The 19762-nt window shown below is 42.6% G+C and overlaps 2 protein-coding genes across 2 annotated transcripts; both read left to right on the top strand.

Moving 5' to 3' along the window:
• The first annotated feature begins 1025 nt into the window (after positions 1-1025).
• On the top strand, positions 1026-5426 carry RPL26L1 (ribosomal protein L26 like 1). The gene is made up of 4 exons (XM_052816055.1): positions 1026-1134; positions 2246-2418; positions 3168-3308; positions 5255-5426. Exons 2-4 carry the CDS (start codon positions 2251-2253, stop codon positions 5381-5383), a joined length of 438 nt encoding a protein of 145 aa, XP_052672015.1. The 5' UTR covers positions 1026-1134; positions 2246-2250; the 3' UTR covers positions 5384-5426.
• Positions 5427-6733: 1307 nt separating this feature from the next.
• ATP6V0E1 (ATPase H+ transporting V0 subunit e1) lies at positions 6734-19105 on the top strand. The gene is made up of 4 exons (XM_052816569.1): positions 6734-6928; positions 9269-9316; positions 14579-14706; positions 17526-19105. The coding sequence occupies exons 1-3, from the start codon at positions 6825-6827 to the stop codon at positions 14670-14672; spliced, it is 246 nt and encodes an 81-aa protein (XP_052672529.1). The 5' UTR covers positions 6734-6824; the 3' UTR covers positions 14673-14706; positions 17526-19105.
• Positions 19106-19762: the final 657 nt, after the last annotated feature.

Raw genomic sequence — 19762 nt, 5'->3', positions numbered from 1 at the left:
GTACCAAGTGTCCTAACCTCCCTTTTTTTAATGAGAGGTGAGTGGACTGTGCTTGGAACTTGCTGGGTTTGGCTTTAGTCACTGTGCCACTTGGTATATAAAATAAGTAATTTTTTGTTCCCCCCCCCTTTAATTTCCTTTTAGCCTTGCTTCACTATGTATTTAGAAATAAGCATCTGAGGCAATTAGTAAAGATTAAATAGGAAGGGGTTACAACACAGTGAATTTGGGCACTATATATCTGCACCATATTAAGAAACCAATGCCTTTTAAGTTCTGGTATTGCTTACTTACATTGGTGTCTGCTGTACAACATCTTCATGAAGGGAGAGATCTGCCTGCTTCCAGTGACCCTCAAGCACAGGTTGGAACTCAGATTTCCAGAAGTGACAGGATGGTAGTGAAGGTTTCTTACTCTGCATAAAAGAAGAGCAAAGGCACGGGGAAAGGTGTTTGTCCGAGCCTCAGCCCGGGAACTTTTCCAACCCATCTTTATAAACCAAAGCCCAGTCAAGTGTCCGTACTGGTGCTCACCTGAGCGCTCGGTTCATTTCTACCAACACCACATTCTGCCATAAATAATTTTCCTTGAGAATAAATTAATCTGTGTCCCTTAAAAATGTACCACCGCCCCATCTACCTCAGATGCAAGCAGTTTGTGCAGGTGCGTGAAGCCTGGGGAGGCGGGTGACGGTACAGGCAGCCCCAGGAGCGGGCTCTGGGCTGAGGAATTTGGGCTCGGCGGGAGCCCCGCGAGAGGGGTCTCCCTTTTGGCTGAGGGACGCGGGCTTGCTGGGCTGGGCCGGAGAGGAGGAAGCCGGCTGGAGGGGTTTACTCTGCGTTCGTACACGTTCGGGGAGGGGCTGGGTTTGGAGAGAAGAGGCTGCCGCTAAACACCTCTGACTTCGGGCACGGTGAGAGGAGGGGGTGCGCCCGCAGGCCCGCCGGCGACGCCCGCCCTGACGGGCACCAGGCGAGCGCCCGCCCCGCTGCGCCTGTGGCCGCCGGCCGCCAGGGGGCGCGGGTCGCCCCAGCTCCTCGCGCAGGATCTCGCGAGAGTCCGGCGACCGCTTGGGGAAGCGGAAGCGCCTCCCGCTCCTCTTTCCGGGCGACCGTCGCGGCGGCAGCAGCGCGGTAAGGGCGGCGCGGCCCGGCCTGTCGCCATCCGTCGCCATCCTGTGTGAGGCGGCTCCGCGCTGTCCCCCGCTGGTCGCGGCGCGGCGGGGCCTGTTCGGGGAAGCGGGAGGGGGCTCGGTCGCCTGGGGCTCTGCTGGCGCCGCCGCGCCCGAGGCTGCGGGGTGCCGCCGGCCAGGCCCTCTCGGCGCGGGAAGGGGTAGCTCGCTGCCTGGAGAGGGGAGCGGGGTTGGCCCGGGCTCGCCGTCTCCGAGACGGGTGTGCCCCGAGGACGCTGCTGGCGTTCGTGTTTCGGGCAGAGGCGGCGGGTGAGCTACCGGCCCGGGAGTCTGGCTGCAGGGGTGTCCGGTGGGGCAGGCCTGCCCCGGAGCTGCCTTCAGGTGTGCTGTTGGGAGCTCGGACTCCGGAGAGAGCTTGTGCTCCTTTGCTCTGTTCTTCCATAGTGGATTATTAGGTTAATGCAGCTCAAGCAGCGTATGATCTTCTGATTCACAGCACGCCCTGGCTTCCGCACAGCCCAGGCTGGCGTGTGCAGGAGGTGCAAGTGCGTAATACTTGAAAGTTGCAGAGTTGAGCAAAAGCGTCATTTAACAGGCGTGCTTTTGTCAGTCTGGATGAATTGTGCTACAACAGTCAATCTTACAGTGCAGTTGTTAAGGTTTAGGGAAGGCCAAAAGTATCTTGGATTTACAAATCTGTTACGTGCACCAGTCTGGTGATGTGCGTTATTGGAGATGCCTAAGCAGTACAAGTTCCTTTTCTCTGTGAGCCCAAAATACACATTCGCTTTATAAATGAAAGTGGTGTATACTACCGTGCAAAATTAAGACTAGTTAATCAGGTGTCCTGACTTCTGAGAACAGCGAGCTTTGGATTAGAAAGAATGGTCTGATGTGCATGTGTGTAGCACACCTGTCAGTCACAGGGCCATTGTCAATCAGGGAAGAGGCTTGAACCTTATTTGAAGTCCACTTTGTAAGGGTATGTTCACTGGAGATAAGATTAAAAATAGTTAAAATTGCTTTTTTTATGTCCTAGCATACTTTCTGTGGGTAGATGATGGTGTGTATGAGTTACAAGTGTCTCTCAAACTATTGTTTTCTTTACACAGCCAAAATGAAGTTCAATCCATTTGTGACCTCAGACCGCAGCAAGAACCGTAAACGACACTTCAATGCGCCTTCTCACATTCGAAGAAAAATAATGTCCTCCCCGCTCTCCAAGGAGCTGCGGCAGAAATACAATGTCCGCTCTATGCCCATCCGAAAGGATGATGAAGTCCAGGTAGCTGTGCTGTCAGTCTTCTAAGTTGTACTGTCACACATGAGCTTCCATCTGTGTTTTAGTTTTCATGTATAGCCTGTGCAAAAGGGAAGGACTAGACAAATTTACATTTATGCTGGAGCTCTGCCATGAGTCTTGCAGAAATAATGCAAGTTAATGTAGTCATAGACTTGGCCTGTTGAGTGTTTCTTGAGATCACATAAGTGACAAGGAAAATAAAAGGAACGCAAGCGTGCTGGCAGCCTTACTGCACTTTAGTTACATGTATTGAGTATCACGCTGGATTAAAGGCTTTTAACAATAAAGCACAAAACAAAGAAGTGTTTCTTTTCTTTTTTTATAGACTATTTGCTACTTGTGATACTTGAAAGATCAGTTTAGAAATGAATCCAAGTTAAGTGGCTTTTTTTAATATAAAATGCAATGATGGGTGAAAAAGGTGAAAAACTGTTTAAGTTGACTATTAGCCTTCTGGTTGAAAACATATGGAGTTCCTCCATTAGGGTTTATTGCAGGGAAAATGCGGGAGAATTATGGTTCCGATCCATTATATTTTCAATTTTAGTGATTGCTGAAATTGTCCGGTAATTGATACCTTTGTGGCATGTGTATACAAAGAGCAGAGTTGGGATTTCAACCTGTGCAGTTGTGGTTTTCTGTTGGGATAATTAGCGTTTCTTAAGATCCGGTAATTGTTTAAGGGGTGGTTTTGAAGTATGGGACAGTGTACTACTTATATTTGTGTTTAGGTTGTCCGGGGACACTACAAAGGACAGCAGATCGGCAAGGTGGTCCAGGTGTACAGAAAAAAATATGTCATCTACATTGAACGTGTTCAGCGTGAGAAGGCTAATGGCACAACTGTCCATGTGGGGATCCATCCCAGCAAGGTACGGTGCATGAAGTGAGGTCTGAAATGCATGAGAAGACCTTGTTGGCAAATGAAGATACTGCTACTGGCATGAGTAAAGCCTTGTTATGGCACATGGATTGAGATACTACAGCGTTGGGGGGAGGGAGGGTGGAGCGTAATAAACAAGGAAATGTTATGGTGTCATGAGAGTAGAGAAGAACTCAATGTTTCTAGGGCTTATTTGGTGGAGAAGCTGCTGGAGACTTTAGAATCTTGCTAAAATACTTTTTTGAAGAGATTGGTGTTTTTAAAGCACAAACCAGATGGTTCAGAACAATCTTTCACCTTTGCTGTGTGGCATTTGCACTGGTTAAGGAGGTGTTAGAAATGTTCAGACAGATGCTCAGATTTGTGATTTGTTCTTCTGGGCTATTGTGAACTAAGTTCTTCTGAATCTGGTTTTAACCTGAAGTGATATGCAATGTTTAGAGTTTGTGAAAACCAGGCAAAGCCTGTTTAGGTCATAACAGGAAAACATTTCAAGCAAAACAGAACAACTAGCCAAAACCTGGTTTGAAGCAGATGAAATTAATCTGCTTCAGCCTTGCCATGTGGGCAAGCATACTGAAACGTTGGTGGAAGAAATCCAGTTGTAACAGGTTTTCTGGTCTAAATGGTTGGTATGTTCAGCAGAGGGAGAGCAGAACTATTCCAAAACATAATGACTTGTGTGCAGTAATAACATTTGACAGACAAGGTGACATTGCGATGGAGCCAGTGCACATACTACTTGTGTGGTAAATAGCAGTGAAAGAAATTTAATTTTTGCTGGTCCTGTACTTCTCTGGAATTTTTCTCTAGTTGGGAATCGGAGCTTAATAAAGCTGTGCATAAAGATCCTGGTTATTAATGCAAAAGGAACAGAAGAACGTTTTGTTTTGCAAACTTGCAGTGGGGTGGATGAACAGTTTCTGCCTTTCCTAGGTAAAGAGGTAGGAATTAATTACAATTAAGAGAGACCTAAATGGACAATGGAACTGAGGAGGAGTGTGCAGCCCTGCTGCAGCCTGTATGTTTTTTCTAGGATTTGATTGTCAGTTGTATTTTTAAAGTACTCCCTTCCGTAATATCAACACAGGTATTTCTTTGCCAGTTTGAGGGGGCACAAAAAGCGCTGAAGGCTGCTTATGGGCTGAAAAATCAGTGCTGCAGTTTGCTGTTGCTTTGTTAGAAATATCGTTAGGGTTGTGGCAGCAAATGGTCTGTGCAATTTACCTTTCATGTGTCCTTGTTAGTAATACTTGATAATTGCCTGGCCACTTTGCAACTGTTCAATAGCAGATGTGTTCTTTCAAGTGTCTTTGTATGAGTCACCATGGTACATGAACTTTTACTGTTGCCTGTAGTTTAGCCAGATGTATTGGCTAGTCCAGATGGTACAGCAATGATATGATAATGGCCAGTGGCAGCAGCATGGTTCTCTAGTGTTCTGAAATTTAGGTAGCATTGCTTAAAACATGGAGATATTAAAATAATGATCCATTACTTGCCTTTGTAGTGATGGGAAGAAGTCTCGTCTGTATGCTGTGTTTTAAGTGGATGTAGTATCCATCATGTTTGAGCAGCGTAATGGAAATTAGATTTACTTCAAAGTAATTATTTTATTACGTAGTTGGGTAGAAATTTGGCTGCTCTTCAGTTTGTCCAAATGTTGTGGCTGTGCATTGAAAAAACTGTCTGTATGTTCTGATCCCTGAATGTACCCGGAAAAATTAATATAGCTCAGTGTTTTGAAATACTGAAAGCTATTCAGTACCTCTGTTCTACTCAAACCAAATTAGATCGTCTGTGGAAATAAAACTTGGGTGATTTGGTGCAGTCTGTCAGCAGTGGTCTTCCTGGGCTGTGCTATGTTACCACAGTTCTGTCAGGTGGTTGTACTTTAACGCTGAAGAGACACTAAATTCTTTGTCCTTTCTCTAGGTGGTGATCACTAGGCTAAAACTGGACAAAGATCGCAAAAAGATCTTGGAGCGTAAAGCAAAATCTCGCCAGGTTGGCAAGGAGAAGGGCAAATACAAGGAAGAAACAATCGAAAAGATGCAAGAATAGATGTTTTCCTATTTGACACCATTAAAGAACTGCTAAAATTAAACCCATTGTTGTGTCTTCTCCTTTAGAAAGTCTTGATAAGGTGTGTCTGGTTAGCGATTAAATACTCATTCTTGCGTATTGATGTTGACTATGTAAAAAATACTTCCACTAAATTAAAAAGCTTTTTATACCTTTTTTTACTTTTAAGAAAACTAAAGACTTTTTCCCCATAAAGGAATGTTTCAGCCAACATTAGAAAGATGAAAACATGCATCTAATGATCATTGTACTTCTGTCTCTTCCACTGATCGTTAACACTTACTTAGATGTGTTCATGGTTTTAAATGAACATGTTAATTCTGTGCACTATGTATTTAGTATTTTATCAGGCTTTTGAAGTAAGTTATTTCTGGCCATGAGTCTCTTTCTGTAATCCTCTTAAATTATGTTTTTTCAACTGTCTTACGAACTTGACAGTAGAGGATGACATTTTAGAGGTTCACCGGGCATGATGCGGCCAAACACAGGACTGAATTTGCTGTGTGGTGTCTCGGGGTCTTACATTAATGCTAGAGCTTGAGGACAGGGGACTTACCTCGCCAGTGCTTGTGAGGCAGAACTGGCTGGTTTGAAAAGGGTAGGAGTGAGGGCAGTCTCGCTGCTGTTGCTGACGCTATTTTGGACAAACTTTTCTGTAAGAGGAAATGAGGCTTTTAGCACTTTATACATATATAACTGAGAGCTGCTGCAGTGTTGAAAACAGCCCTGCAATTAAGTGAATTTACTGTCTCGGTGCATGGCCCTCTAATTGCCGCTGGCGAGGGAAGGAAATCCAGGGCCTGCCCGAGCAGCGCTGCGAGCTGACAAAGGGGGTGCTGGGAATCGGGGAAAATGACATTTGCACTTTTGAAGTCATTCATAGGCATTGATATGAAGGCGAGCTTTGAACGTCGCTTCTTGTGTGTAGGTTCCGCGGTTTTACCCCTCGCGGTTCGCTGACTACGATTTTTTCTTCGGTTTTTCTTGGCCTTGCGTCGCAGTTTCAGGGAACGTCTTGGGGCTCGCTGCCGCTGGTGCGCGGGGGCCTTTCGGCCCGGCAGGCTCTCCTGCCGGAGCCCCCTCCCCCTTCCCAGCTTTTCGAGGAGCTCGGACGCAGCCCTGACCCCCAAGGCCTGTCCCTTCGCCCCGCCGTTCCCCGCTGGCGCCGGGCTCAGTCAGGAGCCGGCCCCGCAGCGCGGGCTCCGGCCGCCGGCAGCGCCGAGCGCGGGGGGGGCGGGACCGAGGACTGGCGCCCGTTGCGCCGCCGCCCGCCGGGCTCCGGTGACGTAGCGGGCGCTGATTGGCGGAGGCGGTGGGGCGGGGCGCCGCGGCCGGCCGTGAGGAAGGGGAGGGGAGGGGAGGCGCCGCGCCGGGTCGGACCGAGCAGCTTCCCTCCGCCGCCGCCCCCGCCAGCCCGGCCATGGCGTACGGTGGCCTCACGGTGCCCATCATCGTCATGAGCGTTTTCTGGGGGGTGGTCGGCGGCGTCCTGCCGTGGCTCGTACCCAAGGGGCCTAACCGCGGGTGAGTGACCGGGGGGCGGCGCGGCGGGAGGCCGGGGCCGCTCTGAGGCGGGCGGTGGGCCCGTTCGCTTCCCTTCCCATCCCCCTCGGGCATGGCGGGGAGGTGTGAGGAGGCCCCCGGCGGAGGCGGGCCCGGCGCCCCGAGGCGGCGGCGGCCTGGCGGAGGCGGGCCGTGCCCTTGCGGGCCTGCCGGGCGGCAGCGGCCTTGCGGCTCTGGCTCTCTCGAGTTCCCCTTTACCCCCGCCGTCAAGGCCCGGCGGCCGCCGCGGCGCCCGGCAGCGCCGTATCTGCTGTGCTCGCCGCCCCGCCGGGCCCGGAGCCGCCGCCTCCTGCCGCAGTAGTCCTGCGGGTTCCTCGTCGCCGTACTGGCGCAGCGCGGAGGGCGGGCGGGCCCGGGCCCAGGCGCCTGTGCCAGCCGAGATGCAGCTAGCGGCAGAAGGCCGGAGCTACGGCCTGCGAGGCTTCCCGAGCGTGGGGCCGGAGGCCAGAGGCGGTGTCTCCGTGCCTTAATAGTCCGTCACGGATTTGAGTTTTCCCCTCCAGCCCTGTAAACGCCTGCATACGGTGTGTCCTGTGGCAAGGAGGTCTATTGTTCAGTTCGAGGGTGTTTGAGCAATAACTCCCTCTTTCTTTTCTCACTTGACCTCTTCTAGCTTATTCCACTGTCCTCTAGTCTCACGCTGGATGAGACTGAAAAAGTCGCTGTAGTAGATCTCCGTTCTGTGCTTGGTGGCCTTGTAGCTGTGGTGGCCTGAGGACAAAAGCAGGGCGTCTAAGCAGAGACATTTTTCCTGCAGCGATCCTAGCTGCTCTGATTGAAAAGTAGACAAGTGTTTGTCTTTTTCTTTTCCCTAGGAGATAATGACTTCTTAATCTCTCTTCCTCTCTCTGACATCCTCTCTACTCCACAGGTACCAACTGTCTTTTCTCTTAGTTGTTTATCTGAACTTGGAGGAATTTTCCTCAAGTTGCATTTAGCTCTGCTATTTACTGCCTCAATTTCAAACCTGAAGTGTGCGTTGTGCCTGAAAACTTGTCCTCAGAAATACCTTGGAAATATGTCTTCTGGGCGTGTCCTTAAAGTATGTGGGAAGTATGTGGGTCACCAACAGATGTTCTGTCGTTATTCAAAAATATGATTAACAAATATGAGTAGAGCACTGCTGTGTTCTGATTCTATAGCATGTCTGTAGTAACACTGCGTAGTCTGTTAACTTCTCATCTTCTTAAATAAAATAATAATTAAAAAAAAACCAAAAAAACTCTACCCAAAGCCTGTTTCTGAATAGGGTGGTTCTTTTTCTAATAAAAGAAGTCAATGAAAACTTTAACTGACCTAAGAATTCACATTTCCTAGGTTAAAACTCCCAAACAATGACTCTGGGACTCCTTGGAAAGGAGGGGTTCCTGAAGCTTAATTCAGGCTATGTTAGCTTTATAGCATTCGTTTGAAAGTTGACAAGGTGGATGTGTATAAATAGATGAAAAATACTGAATGTTATCCATGTCACAAAACGGTTGGAAGTTAATGAGCTAACACGAGGTTTTTGTTACTTGGTTGGGGGGGGGGGCGGAATACATAGAGGGCATTTCCCTTTTTATAAAGCAAAAAGGAAAGAAAACCCTCCACTTTGCTGCTGAGTTCCATGAGCTGCATAGATCACTCACTGTTACAAAATCTCATTTCTTTTCCTCCCACTTCAAAACCATATGTGTGTATAGCTGTGGTTTTACCATTTTCAATTTCAAGAGCTGCTTGGTTCTTGCTTCTTTTCAGCTTAACTGTGGTTTCTGACACAGTTTTCTTTCAGCAAGAAAGGAAAATCTTATCCTAAAGATAATTTCATGTGGCTTTGAGATTTTATTTTGTAGTCAGTTTGCAAAACCCTCATTCATGATATGAAATTAAAATACATATTTTGATACTTAATTTTTCTGTAAGCAGAATTTTGCAAATGGAGAAAATGTTTATTGTTTACTGTTAGCATTACAATATCCAACTTCAGTAGTTTACTAACTTGCTGGTAGACGTGACTGTGAAATGGAGCAAGGACACTGACTGCATAAGATTTTGCTCCTCTTTGGAGTGATTTTTATTTTATTTTAAATACAGCTGTATAGTTCTGTTTGCCAGAGCTGTGTCAGTTCTTTTGCAGAGTCTTAGCTGTGCCTCTGCAAGTTACTCAGCTGGAAGAAGTTAGAACACTCATGTTGAGTCACCTTCCATATGATCAAAGTTGAACTTGTTCTTGTTTGCTGGTTGTTTTTTTTTTCCCGATGTATCTTGTGGTCAGTCATAACATGACAACTAATCAGCTTCTTCTCTCCTTCCTTTTTGCAGTGTTATCAACACAATGCTGGTGACATGTGCTGTTTGCTGCTACCTGTTGTAAGTATAAATAATGTCTTGCCTCTTAATCAAGGCACAGTTCTGATGTAATCAAAAGTTCCTTTTTTATATCCTCAAAACATTTAGGAAGAAGCTTTTCAAATGTGTTACAGAGATTTAGACAAGGTGTTCTTTGACAGCTCTTAGAATTCTTAGTTCTAAAGACCTTCAACATGCTGAAGAAAACATTTTCCCATTGGAAGATACTGAATTAAACCTGAATTCCTCTTGTTGTCCTCTGACATGTTAACTGTTGAACAGCGCTCTGTGTTGACTTGATATTACTTCTTTCCAGTTCATTTGCTTATTCGCTCACAAGTATATTGGCAGTTTGTCAATTCTAGAATTTTTCTGATTCACAGTAGAGCAATGACTTTCTGCCTTTTTCATTCTTTATACTTTATTTTTAAGGTGATACTAATTTAAACCTACTGATGAGTTTTGCTTTACTTAGTTTGGTTGAATATATTCCTGAAATCTGGCAGGGCAGTGGGTGGAAAAACTTACACATGGGGGTTTTTATATGTATGACAAATAATTTTTCTGACAGACTTGTGATGCTTTAATATGTAAAGACTGTTTCTGTTTAGATGCACATGATATTTGAGGCTGCCTCTCTTCTGTAAGAGAACTGGTAAAAATAACAACTTGTTGAGGAATTCCTCATATCTGTTCTTTTGTCAAGAGGTAAGCCAGCTGTAGCTGGAGTCTGCAAGAGAAAGCATTTATCTTTTAAGACATTAGAGACTGATCTTAGTCAAAAAAATGCTATGCAGAAATAACTTTGAAAGAATTTGTTACGGAGAGTAAATGGTAAAAGGCTAGTTAGATCTTTCACGTTAACTAGTAATAAAATCATTATTCAGAGTTCCACTTGAACCTGAGTAGTATTTGTACTTTCCTGAAGTATTTAGGCATTATTTATGCTACTCTAAGGAGCTTAACATGAATATTTAGAGAAATGCATCTCTAATCTCAAGACTCATTCTGAAGTACTGGCAGCCAAAAGCCATATTATCAGTGTCGGCATGTTCCAGGAGAGGCCTCTTTGGTTCCATGTTGGGTTGGCCTGTGGTGCAGGCTTATGCAGGTTTGATTTAGTTTAATAATGCGATATTCAGGTTTTATACAGGTGAGGCCTTTTTTTTTTTTTTTTTTTTTTAAATTTGGAGTATTTGACATATGAAGTCTTAAGAAATAACTCTTCTGAATAATTGTAAAAGTACAGCAAACTTGGTTCTGTGACAGTTTCTTAAATTAAAGTTTTGCTGAGCAGATGTAGAAACTTGAGCTTTGTAGTGCCAGCAACTTGAATTTGGGATTGAAATTTGGGAATCTCAGTGCTATGAAGGCCTCCTTGCCTGCACATAAAGTATGTAGCAGCCCAGTCTCGTGGTAGGTCCCAAATGCTTGGCTAAAAAAGGGCAACTGGATGCTCATTTTCACTAGGTTACTGTGTTCAGGTTACAGTAATTTGTGCATTTGTTTGGGGTTTGTTGGGTTTTTTTGGGGGACGGGCAGCAGTGTTTTGTTTTTGTTTAAGTTTAAAGTTCTCACTTAAGTTCTTCCTACTCTGTATTTTAACAGAAATAATGTCCTACTCTTCTAAAATCCTTGAAGTTTAGGGTTTGTTTTCTTTGTTGTTTGAAGAAGGACAGTTTCCTTTAAGTTGAAGCCATGTGGCATCTGCAGAAACCCCTGGATTATGATGTGGAATGTATTTGTTGTAGAATTTCTTACCTTTGAATGCTGTGAACTCTTCAAATGTACACTGGTATTTCACTTTTAAGTTTAGTGATTTTTGTACTGAAACAGACCTGTTATAAATCTAGTGTCATTAACATGATTTATAATCTGTTCTTGCATGTCCAATGAGGGGGTTCTTTTGTAATCTTGTGGGCTCTAACTTGTTTTCTGTATTCCATTTGGCTTTCTCCAATTATACCTTGAAAAAAGAGAAGCAGCAAAACATTACTATGTTTTAAACCATCACTAGTTATACCCAACCACATAAACTACATATATAGTCTCTGCTTGCCAGAATATGATAAAAAGCAAATTTTTCTCCTCATGTTCCAAGATAGAACTTGCCTCATCACACAGTCTTTCCCCACCACCCCCCATGAATTCTGTATAAAATCATAGAACAGCCCTGGTTGGAAAGGACCTTGAAAGATCATCTAGTCCATATGTAAGTTTGTTCTTCCCATATCCTTTTTCTTTTTTGGGGGGAGGCATTCAAAAAATTTCAGACCTTGGTTTCGGTGACTAAAGAAAGAGACTAATTTTTCATCGCAGTCTTGAAGGAAGTCTGAAAGGACGGTTTCTGAGGATTCTTCATTGTATGTGTTAACCTTAAAATAACTTGCGTTGTCCCAGGTATGGTCTTCTGTATTTGTGTGTCCTTAGTAGGTGGCTGGTGCTGTTATCTACTTCTTTGTGGAGTTGTTTAGAACTCTGCTAGACCTACTTTCTTTGAGTTACCTTTCCAGTTGAAAATAGGGGAAAAAACTATTTCCTGTCTTCATTAAACATCACTTGATGGACAAATTAATTTGCATCAAACTCTATTTGTGCTAACAAAATTTGAAGTCGATCACATTTCAACTTAAAGCTGTTTCTTCTGTGTTTAGATTTAACAGTAATCATTTTGAATAACCATATTGATCACATGGTGTTAATTTGGTTGTTCTATAGAAAACTTGCATGGGTAAGTGCATAATTTGTGTACAGATATTGTACCCAGCAGCCTTTTGAAGGAGAATACATGAGCTTCAGGAACCTGGGAAAATATAAGGCAAAGCATAAGGAGTTACTGCTGCAGAAATTATAGGTTACACCATGTTGTAAGGAACTGTCAAAGTCTAAATCTATTTTGCTATTTACAAAGCAGTTCCTGAAACAGTACCATGATACTCTACTAACAGAGGACAGGGTGCTTGAAAAATGGTATTATTTGCTACTGATTTTAAAAGGATTAAAATATGGTTGCCCAAATTGACATTTAAACAGAGATAGCAGGACCTTAATTTGTAATACGCAGCATAGACAGATGGCAGTTATGGTAGAAAGACCTTTTAAAAATCTTTCTGGTAGAACATAAGGGACTTCAATTTCCTTGTCTGGGCTGGGTAATTAACACTAACTGTTTTAAGTGGTATCTTGTAGAATTTAAGGACCTGTGGGTGGCTCGAATGCCATACCTGATTTTAGCAACCCTAGAACATTACACATTGGGTACAGAGGCCTGCTTTGTTTAACTTTGAATGCCGTGTTTTGTTTTGCATTGTCATGATAGGTTATTGTATAAAGCAGCATCGCTTAAGCAAAACATGGGAAAAGCTTTTTTATGACTTACCTTGAATGCAAGAGAGTCGTAGAGTTCAGTGCCTAACGACTACTTTAAATTATTGGGCCCTAGCAGAGCAGGGAGGAGGAATATACTATTGACCTGTAATGCCACTATGGCTCGGAGCTTGGGTATCCAGCATGGTCCCAACAAATAGCTTTTGAAAACTGCACAGTGCTTGCCTAAAGCATGGTTATACAGCTGGGACATGTCAATATTTTGAATGTGCTTCCAGCTCATTTAATTCACAGCCATGCTGGGTCTGAACTTAGGAAGCATAGAGAGGTGAGATATTTGTGCATGGAGTTCCTTCCTTCTGTACAGTGAGAAAGAGAATAACGTGCTTTAACAGGCTTTTAGTGTTCCTACCCTCCTCCCACTTCTGTTAGTTCAGGATGCTAAAGGCAGATGGTACAGTGCTCTGGCATCCCTTCTATCTGTCTTTTGTATCTGAAAATTAACCCTTGCAAAATAAATTCTGTGGTATTTTTAAGAGCTAATTTGCTTTTCCCTTAAGTAAATTTAACATAATGATTAACATGATTTCAAAATACGTTATCATCCCTTTGGATAGCAAAGTAGAAACATGTCAACCTAAAGGTTGTTGGCTCTTCTCTTGGTGGTGTCTTGCTGATGTTTTAATTGTTTTGTAGAGCCTGCTATGTATTTCAAGGCTTGCATGACTGATAGACTGCTGCAGGCTCAGCATGCCGTTTTAACTAGAGTCCCACTTTGTGCAAAATTGAAAGTGGCATTGAAAATAAATATTTGTAAATTTTAAGAGGATTGATGTGTTTTCTTTAAGTCTGGCCCATGTCTTTTGCCCCTGGCTCTTCTAGCCATTTTACAGCAGACCTGCACTTCGTTTGTTGGTCAAAGCATCAAGGTTTGTGTGGAATTTTCCATGACTGCCTAAGCACTCTGATACATTTGTGGCAGCTCCCATTACAAAGCTGCTCTGCTTTTTCTCCTCCTTACAAAGCATTCTAGAAATAGCAGACAGATGAGCCAGTGTGTTCACTAAATGTGTTTAAATAGTTAGTATTTAACATAGATTTAAATCCATGGAAGCATCCATTGCTTTTTCTGACTCTTGTAATATTTACAAAACAAATACATCTTTTAACAGTGGAATATTTATTTCTGTTTAGCTTTCCTGGATATTTTCCACAAACTACATTCCTCTTGTTCTCGGTTCTGGCTATGGCTTCTGCAGTGTTAGTTTATGAACTGCTCTGATGACAAGGCTGCTGTTGCTGATGGTCTGGGGTTTGTCGTCGTATTGGTTTTGTTGTTGTGGGTTTTTTAATTTTGTGTGTGTGTGTGTGTGTTCCTGTAGCATTGTACCCTTTTGCTTCAGGTCCCTGTTTCTTGACCTCTGTGCCAGGTTTAAATTCATTTTGTTCAGTCTCTGATGAAAAATATACCATGTCTGCAGGGGTAGGTTGTCATACACTGAAAATAAGAGCAAATGAGAGAAAGTATGTTTCTCAGAGTTTTTTGTTTGAAGGATGCTTCAAAGTCACTGAGAAAAGGTCGGTCTCTCTTATGTTTCTATCTTCAGAGCCCACAAATACCCGAGTTCCATATGTCTCAAAACACTTTTCCTGTCAAAGGAAAAGTACGAGAGAAATGCTGTCAGGTGGTTTTGTGTTGCTTTAATTTGAACAGGACAATTTATTGTTTCAGTTGCAGAACGATTTGGTACCAGATCTTCATTGCTGGTATCTGGTCTTTGTGTATGAGCTTGAGTAAAATTTTGATTTGATATTGGACCTTCCTGAAAACTGTCTGTTTTGTTTTGGTTTGGTTTTTTTCTGATAGTACTTGTGCTTTGGAGAAGCCTTTCCATTATCATAAGCTTAGTAATTTGGCTGATGTTCTCTCTTTTGGGTTGGGGGGTTCTCTTGCAGTTGGCTGATTGCGATTCTGGCTCAACTCAACCCTCTCTTTGGGCCACAGTTAAGCAATGAAACAATCTGGTATCTTAAATCTCACTGGCCTTAAGGATGTCTGTCCTCTGCTGCAATTTATTGACTAGGTGAGTATGATCAGATTTATTAATATATTTGGCATGTTAAAGCTTCAGGAGAAATTGAACAGTTCTTTCTGTAGGCTGCAACAAAACTTATTTTGGATGTTAATCTTGACTGGATACTGTGAAAAGCTTGGACTTAATTCTTGTACAGTTATTTTCCTCTGCTATCGTGTCATGGTGCCGTGTTCAGTAAGCAGGGGTTTGTACGGAGAACAGTACATTTCTTCTTCCTACAAAAAAAAATAATTGGGCTGGGGTATCTTTTAATAGCTAGTATAAGTGGATTTCCTAACCTTTAACAATTGTTGAACCTCTCTTCAAGCCTACTACTACCATTTCATCCAAGATCTGTCCTGATTTCCAAGGCAATGTACAGTTGCCCTCATTCATCTGGGAACTCGGAGTGAGAACTGCAGTTAGAATGGTTCTTTATCCTGTCAATGTTATAGCACTAATGCCGAGCTTATAGATGAATGTTTTGGGGTTTGTTTTTTTTTTAATGATAGCCTGTGTGCAACTTTAATCATAGATGAGCCTGGTGGTTGCTATCTGGGTAGTGCTATTGGAATGCTGTTGTTGCAGTTCTTGGGCATGCTTTCTGACATGACCAGCAAGAATACAAAGTCTTGTACTAAAAGTACCATGATGACTTCAGGTTTCGGCAGCATTTGGAGTTGAAGGTTCAAATGAAGGATAGGTGTGGAAAGAATTCCCTGTGATTTTAGTTTTTCATGCTGGTAACTGAATAATTAGACACACTTAGTTTTTTATCTGTTTTTTCTGTCCTTGTAGGCTTAACTGCCTACCCCCTTGCTGTTATTACTTTAACTTCTGTTTATGGAAGTCCAATAGCAGCAGACAGATGACAGTTGATGTTATAGCTCAGTTAAATGCTGTCTGTAAAGCATCCTGAACATTCACCCTGAAGCAAAGCTCCACTGCTTCAAAGTAGGCTTCATCTGAACCGTGGTGTTGTCAGACTGTGGCATGTGTATATGTCTGTATCTTCTCTTTTAAGCAGTAAGCAGAAGCTAAAGGTAGACTTGGCCCTGCTTCAAGTAGAGGCCTGTAATTACCTAAGTCAGTCAAGCTGAATTTCCTAGGAGCGTTTTCACTGCTCATGTGTTAACACATAATTAGTTAGCTAAAACAGAGACCAGTGTATTCTGGTAATGGGTATACAGATCCCTGAATCTCAAAGGATAATTCAGTTGCCTAGAATCTGAAACTGAAATGTAGTTATCTGGATAAGTGGATGCCTTGGATATAAAAATTGGGCTTCCTTCTGACTGATAAATGGTCTGTGTGTTGCAACCAGCATTGAAAAAAGTGGAGATACAACTTTTGGACTGTAGGCACCTGTTAAAAGAATCAGGGCTTTCCCCTTCCCTTTCAGTGAAGGATTTTCCAGAGGACTGGAGGTAAATTTGTACCAAGGAAGAGAGGGAACTAATGTATTCTAGGATGGTCAGAAAGTTTATGCAAGGAGCTGTCATTTTTAAACTTATTAATGGAGAATGAGACCTATATAGCACATGCTGTTGTGTTACATGAAGCAGTTTGTTTTAACCTTTGATATATCTGATTTCATTGGCTTAATTTTGGAATAAAATGAAGGTTCTTGTCTTTGTGAAAAAGAATGCTTTAAAAAAGTAGAAGCATATATCACAAATATCATGGTTAAATATTATGTGCTTTCTTGCTAGAAATGTGCTATTAACAGGACATACTATTTTCCACGATCTCGTTTGAATTACTCTTGTAGTGTTGAGTGAGCTGAGCAGCAAGGAGGTGGCTACCTTGATCAAGCTGCAGTGTCCTGTCTTTTGCTGCTGTGTGCCTCTGCACTCAGAGCCCCCTGTTGAGTTTCTCACTAGATAGGAGCTGTGAATTAGATTCCATCTGAAAGAGTTGGGTTATATCTCTGGCACTGCATGGAATTCCATAAATATAGCTACCGTTTCTTGTTTGACCAGTCGTTTTTGGCTTTTAAGATGTGCTTTTCCAGCACTCAAGGTGCATGTACTATACTTTTTTCAGCCTCCCATTTCTCTTTCAGTTGAGTTTTGGATGGATTAGTACGGGCAATGCAAAGAGTTAAAGCAGAGAATGAAATGCTAACTCCCAGAGCGGAGAGATCTTATTTAAAAATGAGGATAGTCTAAGCAAACCCATTTTACTTGAACCAACGGAGCGGGCTGAAAATGCACACAGAAAGCTACTGCATTCTAATGAGGAGCTTCTACAGATGCTGACTTGATTGATCCATGCCAAATTACAGAAGTTTGGTCTTTCTTTTCGGTCAGTATCTCTCCAAGTGATGATGATGTATTAGATGACTTGTCTGTATAATCAAGTTAATGGCTTGGATGGCAGTATGTAAGAGCATGCAAACTTCTGTAGCTGTGGTAAAGAGGCTGTAGCCTGTTTTAAGCAATGTGATCTAACGCCACCTTTTCTCCTTTAATTTGTTGATTTAGTCTTGTGTTCTCAGACCAGGAGCTTTCTTCATGCAAGTGCAAGAAGGGATATCATCCAGATGACTGGATGCTGTTACAGCATTGCAAACTTTCTAGTAAAATAGTTGTTCAACCGACTTAGAATGCAACTAAAAGGACTTGCAGTAGCTTCAGAAATGAAACTGCTAAGAAAGGAAGGAAGTAGAGATTATTCTTGAAGCTCCATATAGATGAATTATCTACAGTTCTTGACCATTTCTCAGTGCATTTGTGAAATGGAAATAGTTGTGGTTAACAGCCAGGTCTTCGATTAGTAAATTGTCTCCATGGGAAGGAATAATTAAGTTGCCTCTTGCTTTGCAGGTAAAGAAGAGATTTCCTGCAGATGAAAAACTCCACTGACCCAAAGATGCCCTTAACATAGTTGGTTGGATACCAAGCCTGCATTAATGCCTTAACCTTTCTATTGTGCTTCAAATGGCTTGTTCAAAGCCTTGTATTTTTTCCTACTATACTGTTTAAGAGTGTGCCTAATGCAATTTATACTCCTCTTCAGTACTGTAAATTTTTGTCTGTTAACTTCAGATCTGATGAAAATTTCTAAAGTTTTTATGGGTCGTAGAGTCAGCTTTCCTGTTCATTTTACTCACTCTGTAGGAACACTATATATCTTACAGGTCTTAGGTTGTCTGTTGCTGTGCTGTTCACCCCTGTTCTGTGTTTGACTGCACTTGAAAAAAATGTGTGCAATGAAACTGTATGAGGAGAGGAGAAACAGTGGTGTCACATGCTGATGGCATTTATTTTTTTAAAGTGAGTTGTATTCTTGGGAAATTTGGTCTTAAATTTCTCATGCCTGGAAATAAAACTAATCCTCTGCTTTATACAAAATGCTCTTGTGCCATGTTTAACGGTTACGATGTGCTTTTCTGTGGTTTTAATCAGACAATAGTTGGCCAGAGTTGAGCTGAGGAAACTTAGATGATGTGGGTAAACTGTGATGAAGTCATACAGTGTGATGAGATGAGCACGCTTGCTGCCTGTATCAAGATCTCTTGGGTAGTTCTAAAATAGGGCTAAGTTTGCAGTCTAAAATTGCTGAAAGGTCTGCAGGAAGAAGTGAATGCCTTGGCTCGAGAGCCTCTTCTCCATGAACTTCCCGTTGTCTGATACTAGGGGGACTCAGCAACAGAGATAACATGACTAGTTTGAACAAAGCATAAATCGTAATTTTGATGGGAGATTGATTTACTCCCTGGCCTTTTGGGGGGCTACGTATAATAACAAGCAATTTGAATTGAACAGAAAATACAGCAGTTGTTTTATACTGACTTGACAGTTGCACATGGAATTGCAGACCTGATAAAGCACGTGACAATGTAGGCCAGAGATGAAAGATTGCTGAGGCTCCTCAATGTCAGCTGAGTCCATGGAGTTGGTAGTGAATCTAGTAAGTCATTTTGTTAAGGAATAGCTTCAAAGGATATAAATACTGCTGCATGCACAGGAGCCTTCATGTATACTTTCTTACCTCCTTACATCATGTCCACATAAATTGCAATTTTTCCTTACTGTGTTTTATTGTTACGCACAAGGACATAATGGAGCGGTTCATTTTTTTCCTTTTGGATAGTACTGTTAACTTCTTCGGTGCAATAGTACTCATTACTCTACAGGAAATCCTGAGATCCTGACAAAATGCTGTAACTTGCGGTGATGGAAAACTGGACAGTATGAATTGCAAAAGAAACAAGAATGCAGCCACTATTACAAATAAGCATAGCGACTGTTGAGACTAGAATAGTGAATTTTTTCAAGTTACCCACTACTGACAGCTGTATTTTAACATGCAAGAAGTTGTACACCATAATGCTGTATAGTCTGTGGCAAATAATTCCTAAGAAAATTGGAAACCAAATGATCTTATAAAAGCTTAGATTGTTGTTTGTTCTGGTTTTTTTACAGTGTGTGTGGAAGATAAGATACGTTGACATAGTATGGGGAGGGGAGGAGAAATGCTTCAAGGCATCGCTGACAATTTTGAATACGTGACAGTTTTTTGAAATATATTGATCTGCCTGTCATTTTACCCTAAAGTGAGACACCAGAAAAGAAAATGTCCAGTGACAAACAGTGGTATTAGTATATTGGTATTATCACTTTCTTTAACAAGCTTTCTATTTTACGTTGTAAGCTGTCACTCATTGTAGAAGATACGGGAGAAGTAAAACAGAGTTCACATGGCGTGTTTCACTGTCAGTGAATTTAATGTAAAGAGCTATTCAAAGCCTGGACAAACAAGCCATAATTCAATTTTTATTTAGCTGCTTTCTGGATAGAGAAATTTCCCTTTATCTGAATGGTTAATATTTTCTCTGAAACAGATAGCAGGTAGTAGCGTGATTGAAGTAGTTGAAAAAATAATGTTTTGTTCCTGTTCTGCTGAATGTTGTGTGACCTACTGTCTGCATCGTGATTATGGAATGGTCTGCTCCATGTGTGCCAGGAATTAACACTGCTTCAGATAATTTCTTTTTTTGCATGACTGCAGGAAATTAGAGCAGACAGATTCAGCCACTGGTGTTTAACAAACAATGCAG

This window comes from Harpia harpyja, chromosome 20 (genome assembly GCF_026419915.1).
Source record: "Harpia harpyja isolate bHarHar1 chromosome 20, bHarHar1 primary haplotype, whole genome shotgun sequence".
In the NCBI taxonomy this organism is placed as follows: domain Eukaryota; kingdom Metazoa; phylum Chordata; class Aves; order Accipitriformes; family Accipitridae; genus Harpia; species Harpia harpyja.
The sequence above is the reverse complement of the archived record's forward strand: the minus strand, read 5'-3'. Positions and strand labels throughout refer to the sequence as shown.

Excerpts from the sequence above, each read along its gene's own strand:
- RPL26L1 (XM_052816055.1), top strand. The coding sequence starts at position 2,251 with ATGAAGTTCAATCCATTTGTGACCTCAGACCGCAGCAAGAACCGTAAA. Across the intron at positions 2,419-3,167 it reads GAAAGGATGATGAAGTCCAG|GTTGTCCGGGGACACTACAA; the intron begins GTAGCTGTGCTG and ends ATTTGTGTTTAG. Across the intron at positions 3,309-5,254 it reads TGGGGATCCATCCCAGCAAG|GTGGTGATCACTAGGCTAAA; the intron begins GTACGGTGCATG and ends TCCTTTCTCTAG.
- ATP6V0E1 (XM_052816569.1), top strand. The coding sequence starts at position 6,825 with ATGGCGTACGGTGGCCTCACGGTGCCCATCATCGTCATGAGCGTTTTC. Across the intron at positions 6,929-9,268 it reads CCCAAGGGGCCTAACCGCGG|TGTTATCAACACAATGCTGG; the intron begins GTGAGTGACCGG and ends TCCTTTTTGCAG. Across the intron at positions 9,317-14,578 it reads GCTGTTTGCTGCTACCTGTT|TTGGCTGATTGCGATTCTGG; the intron begins GTAAGTATAAAT and ends GTTCTCTTGCAG.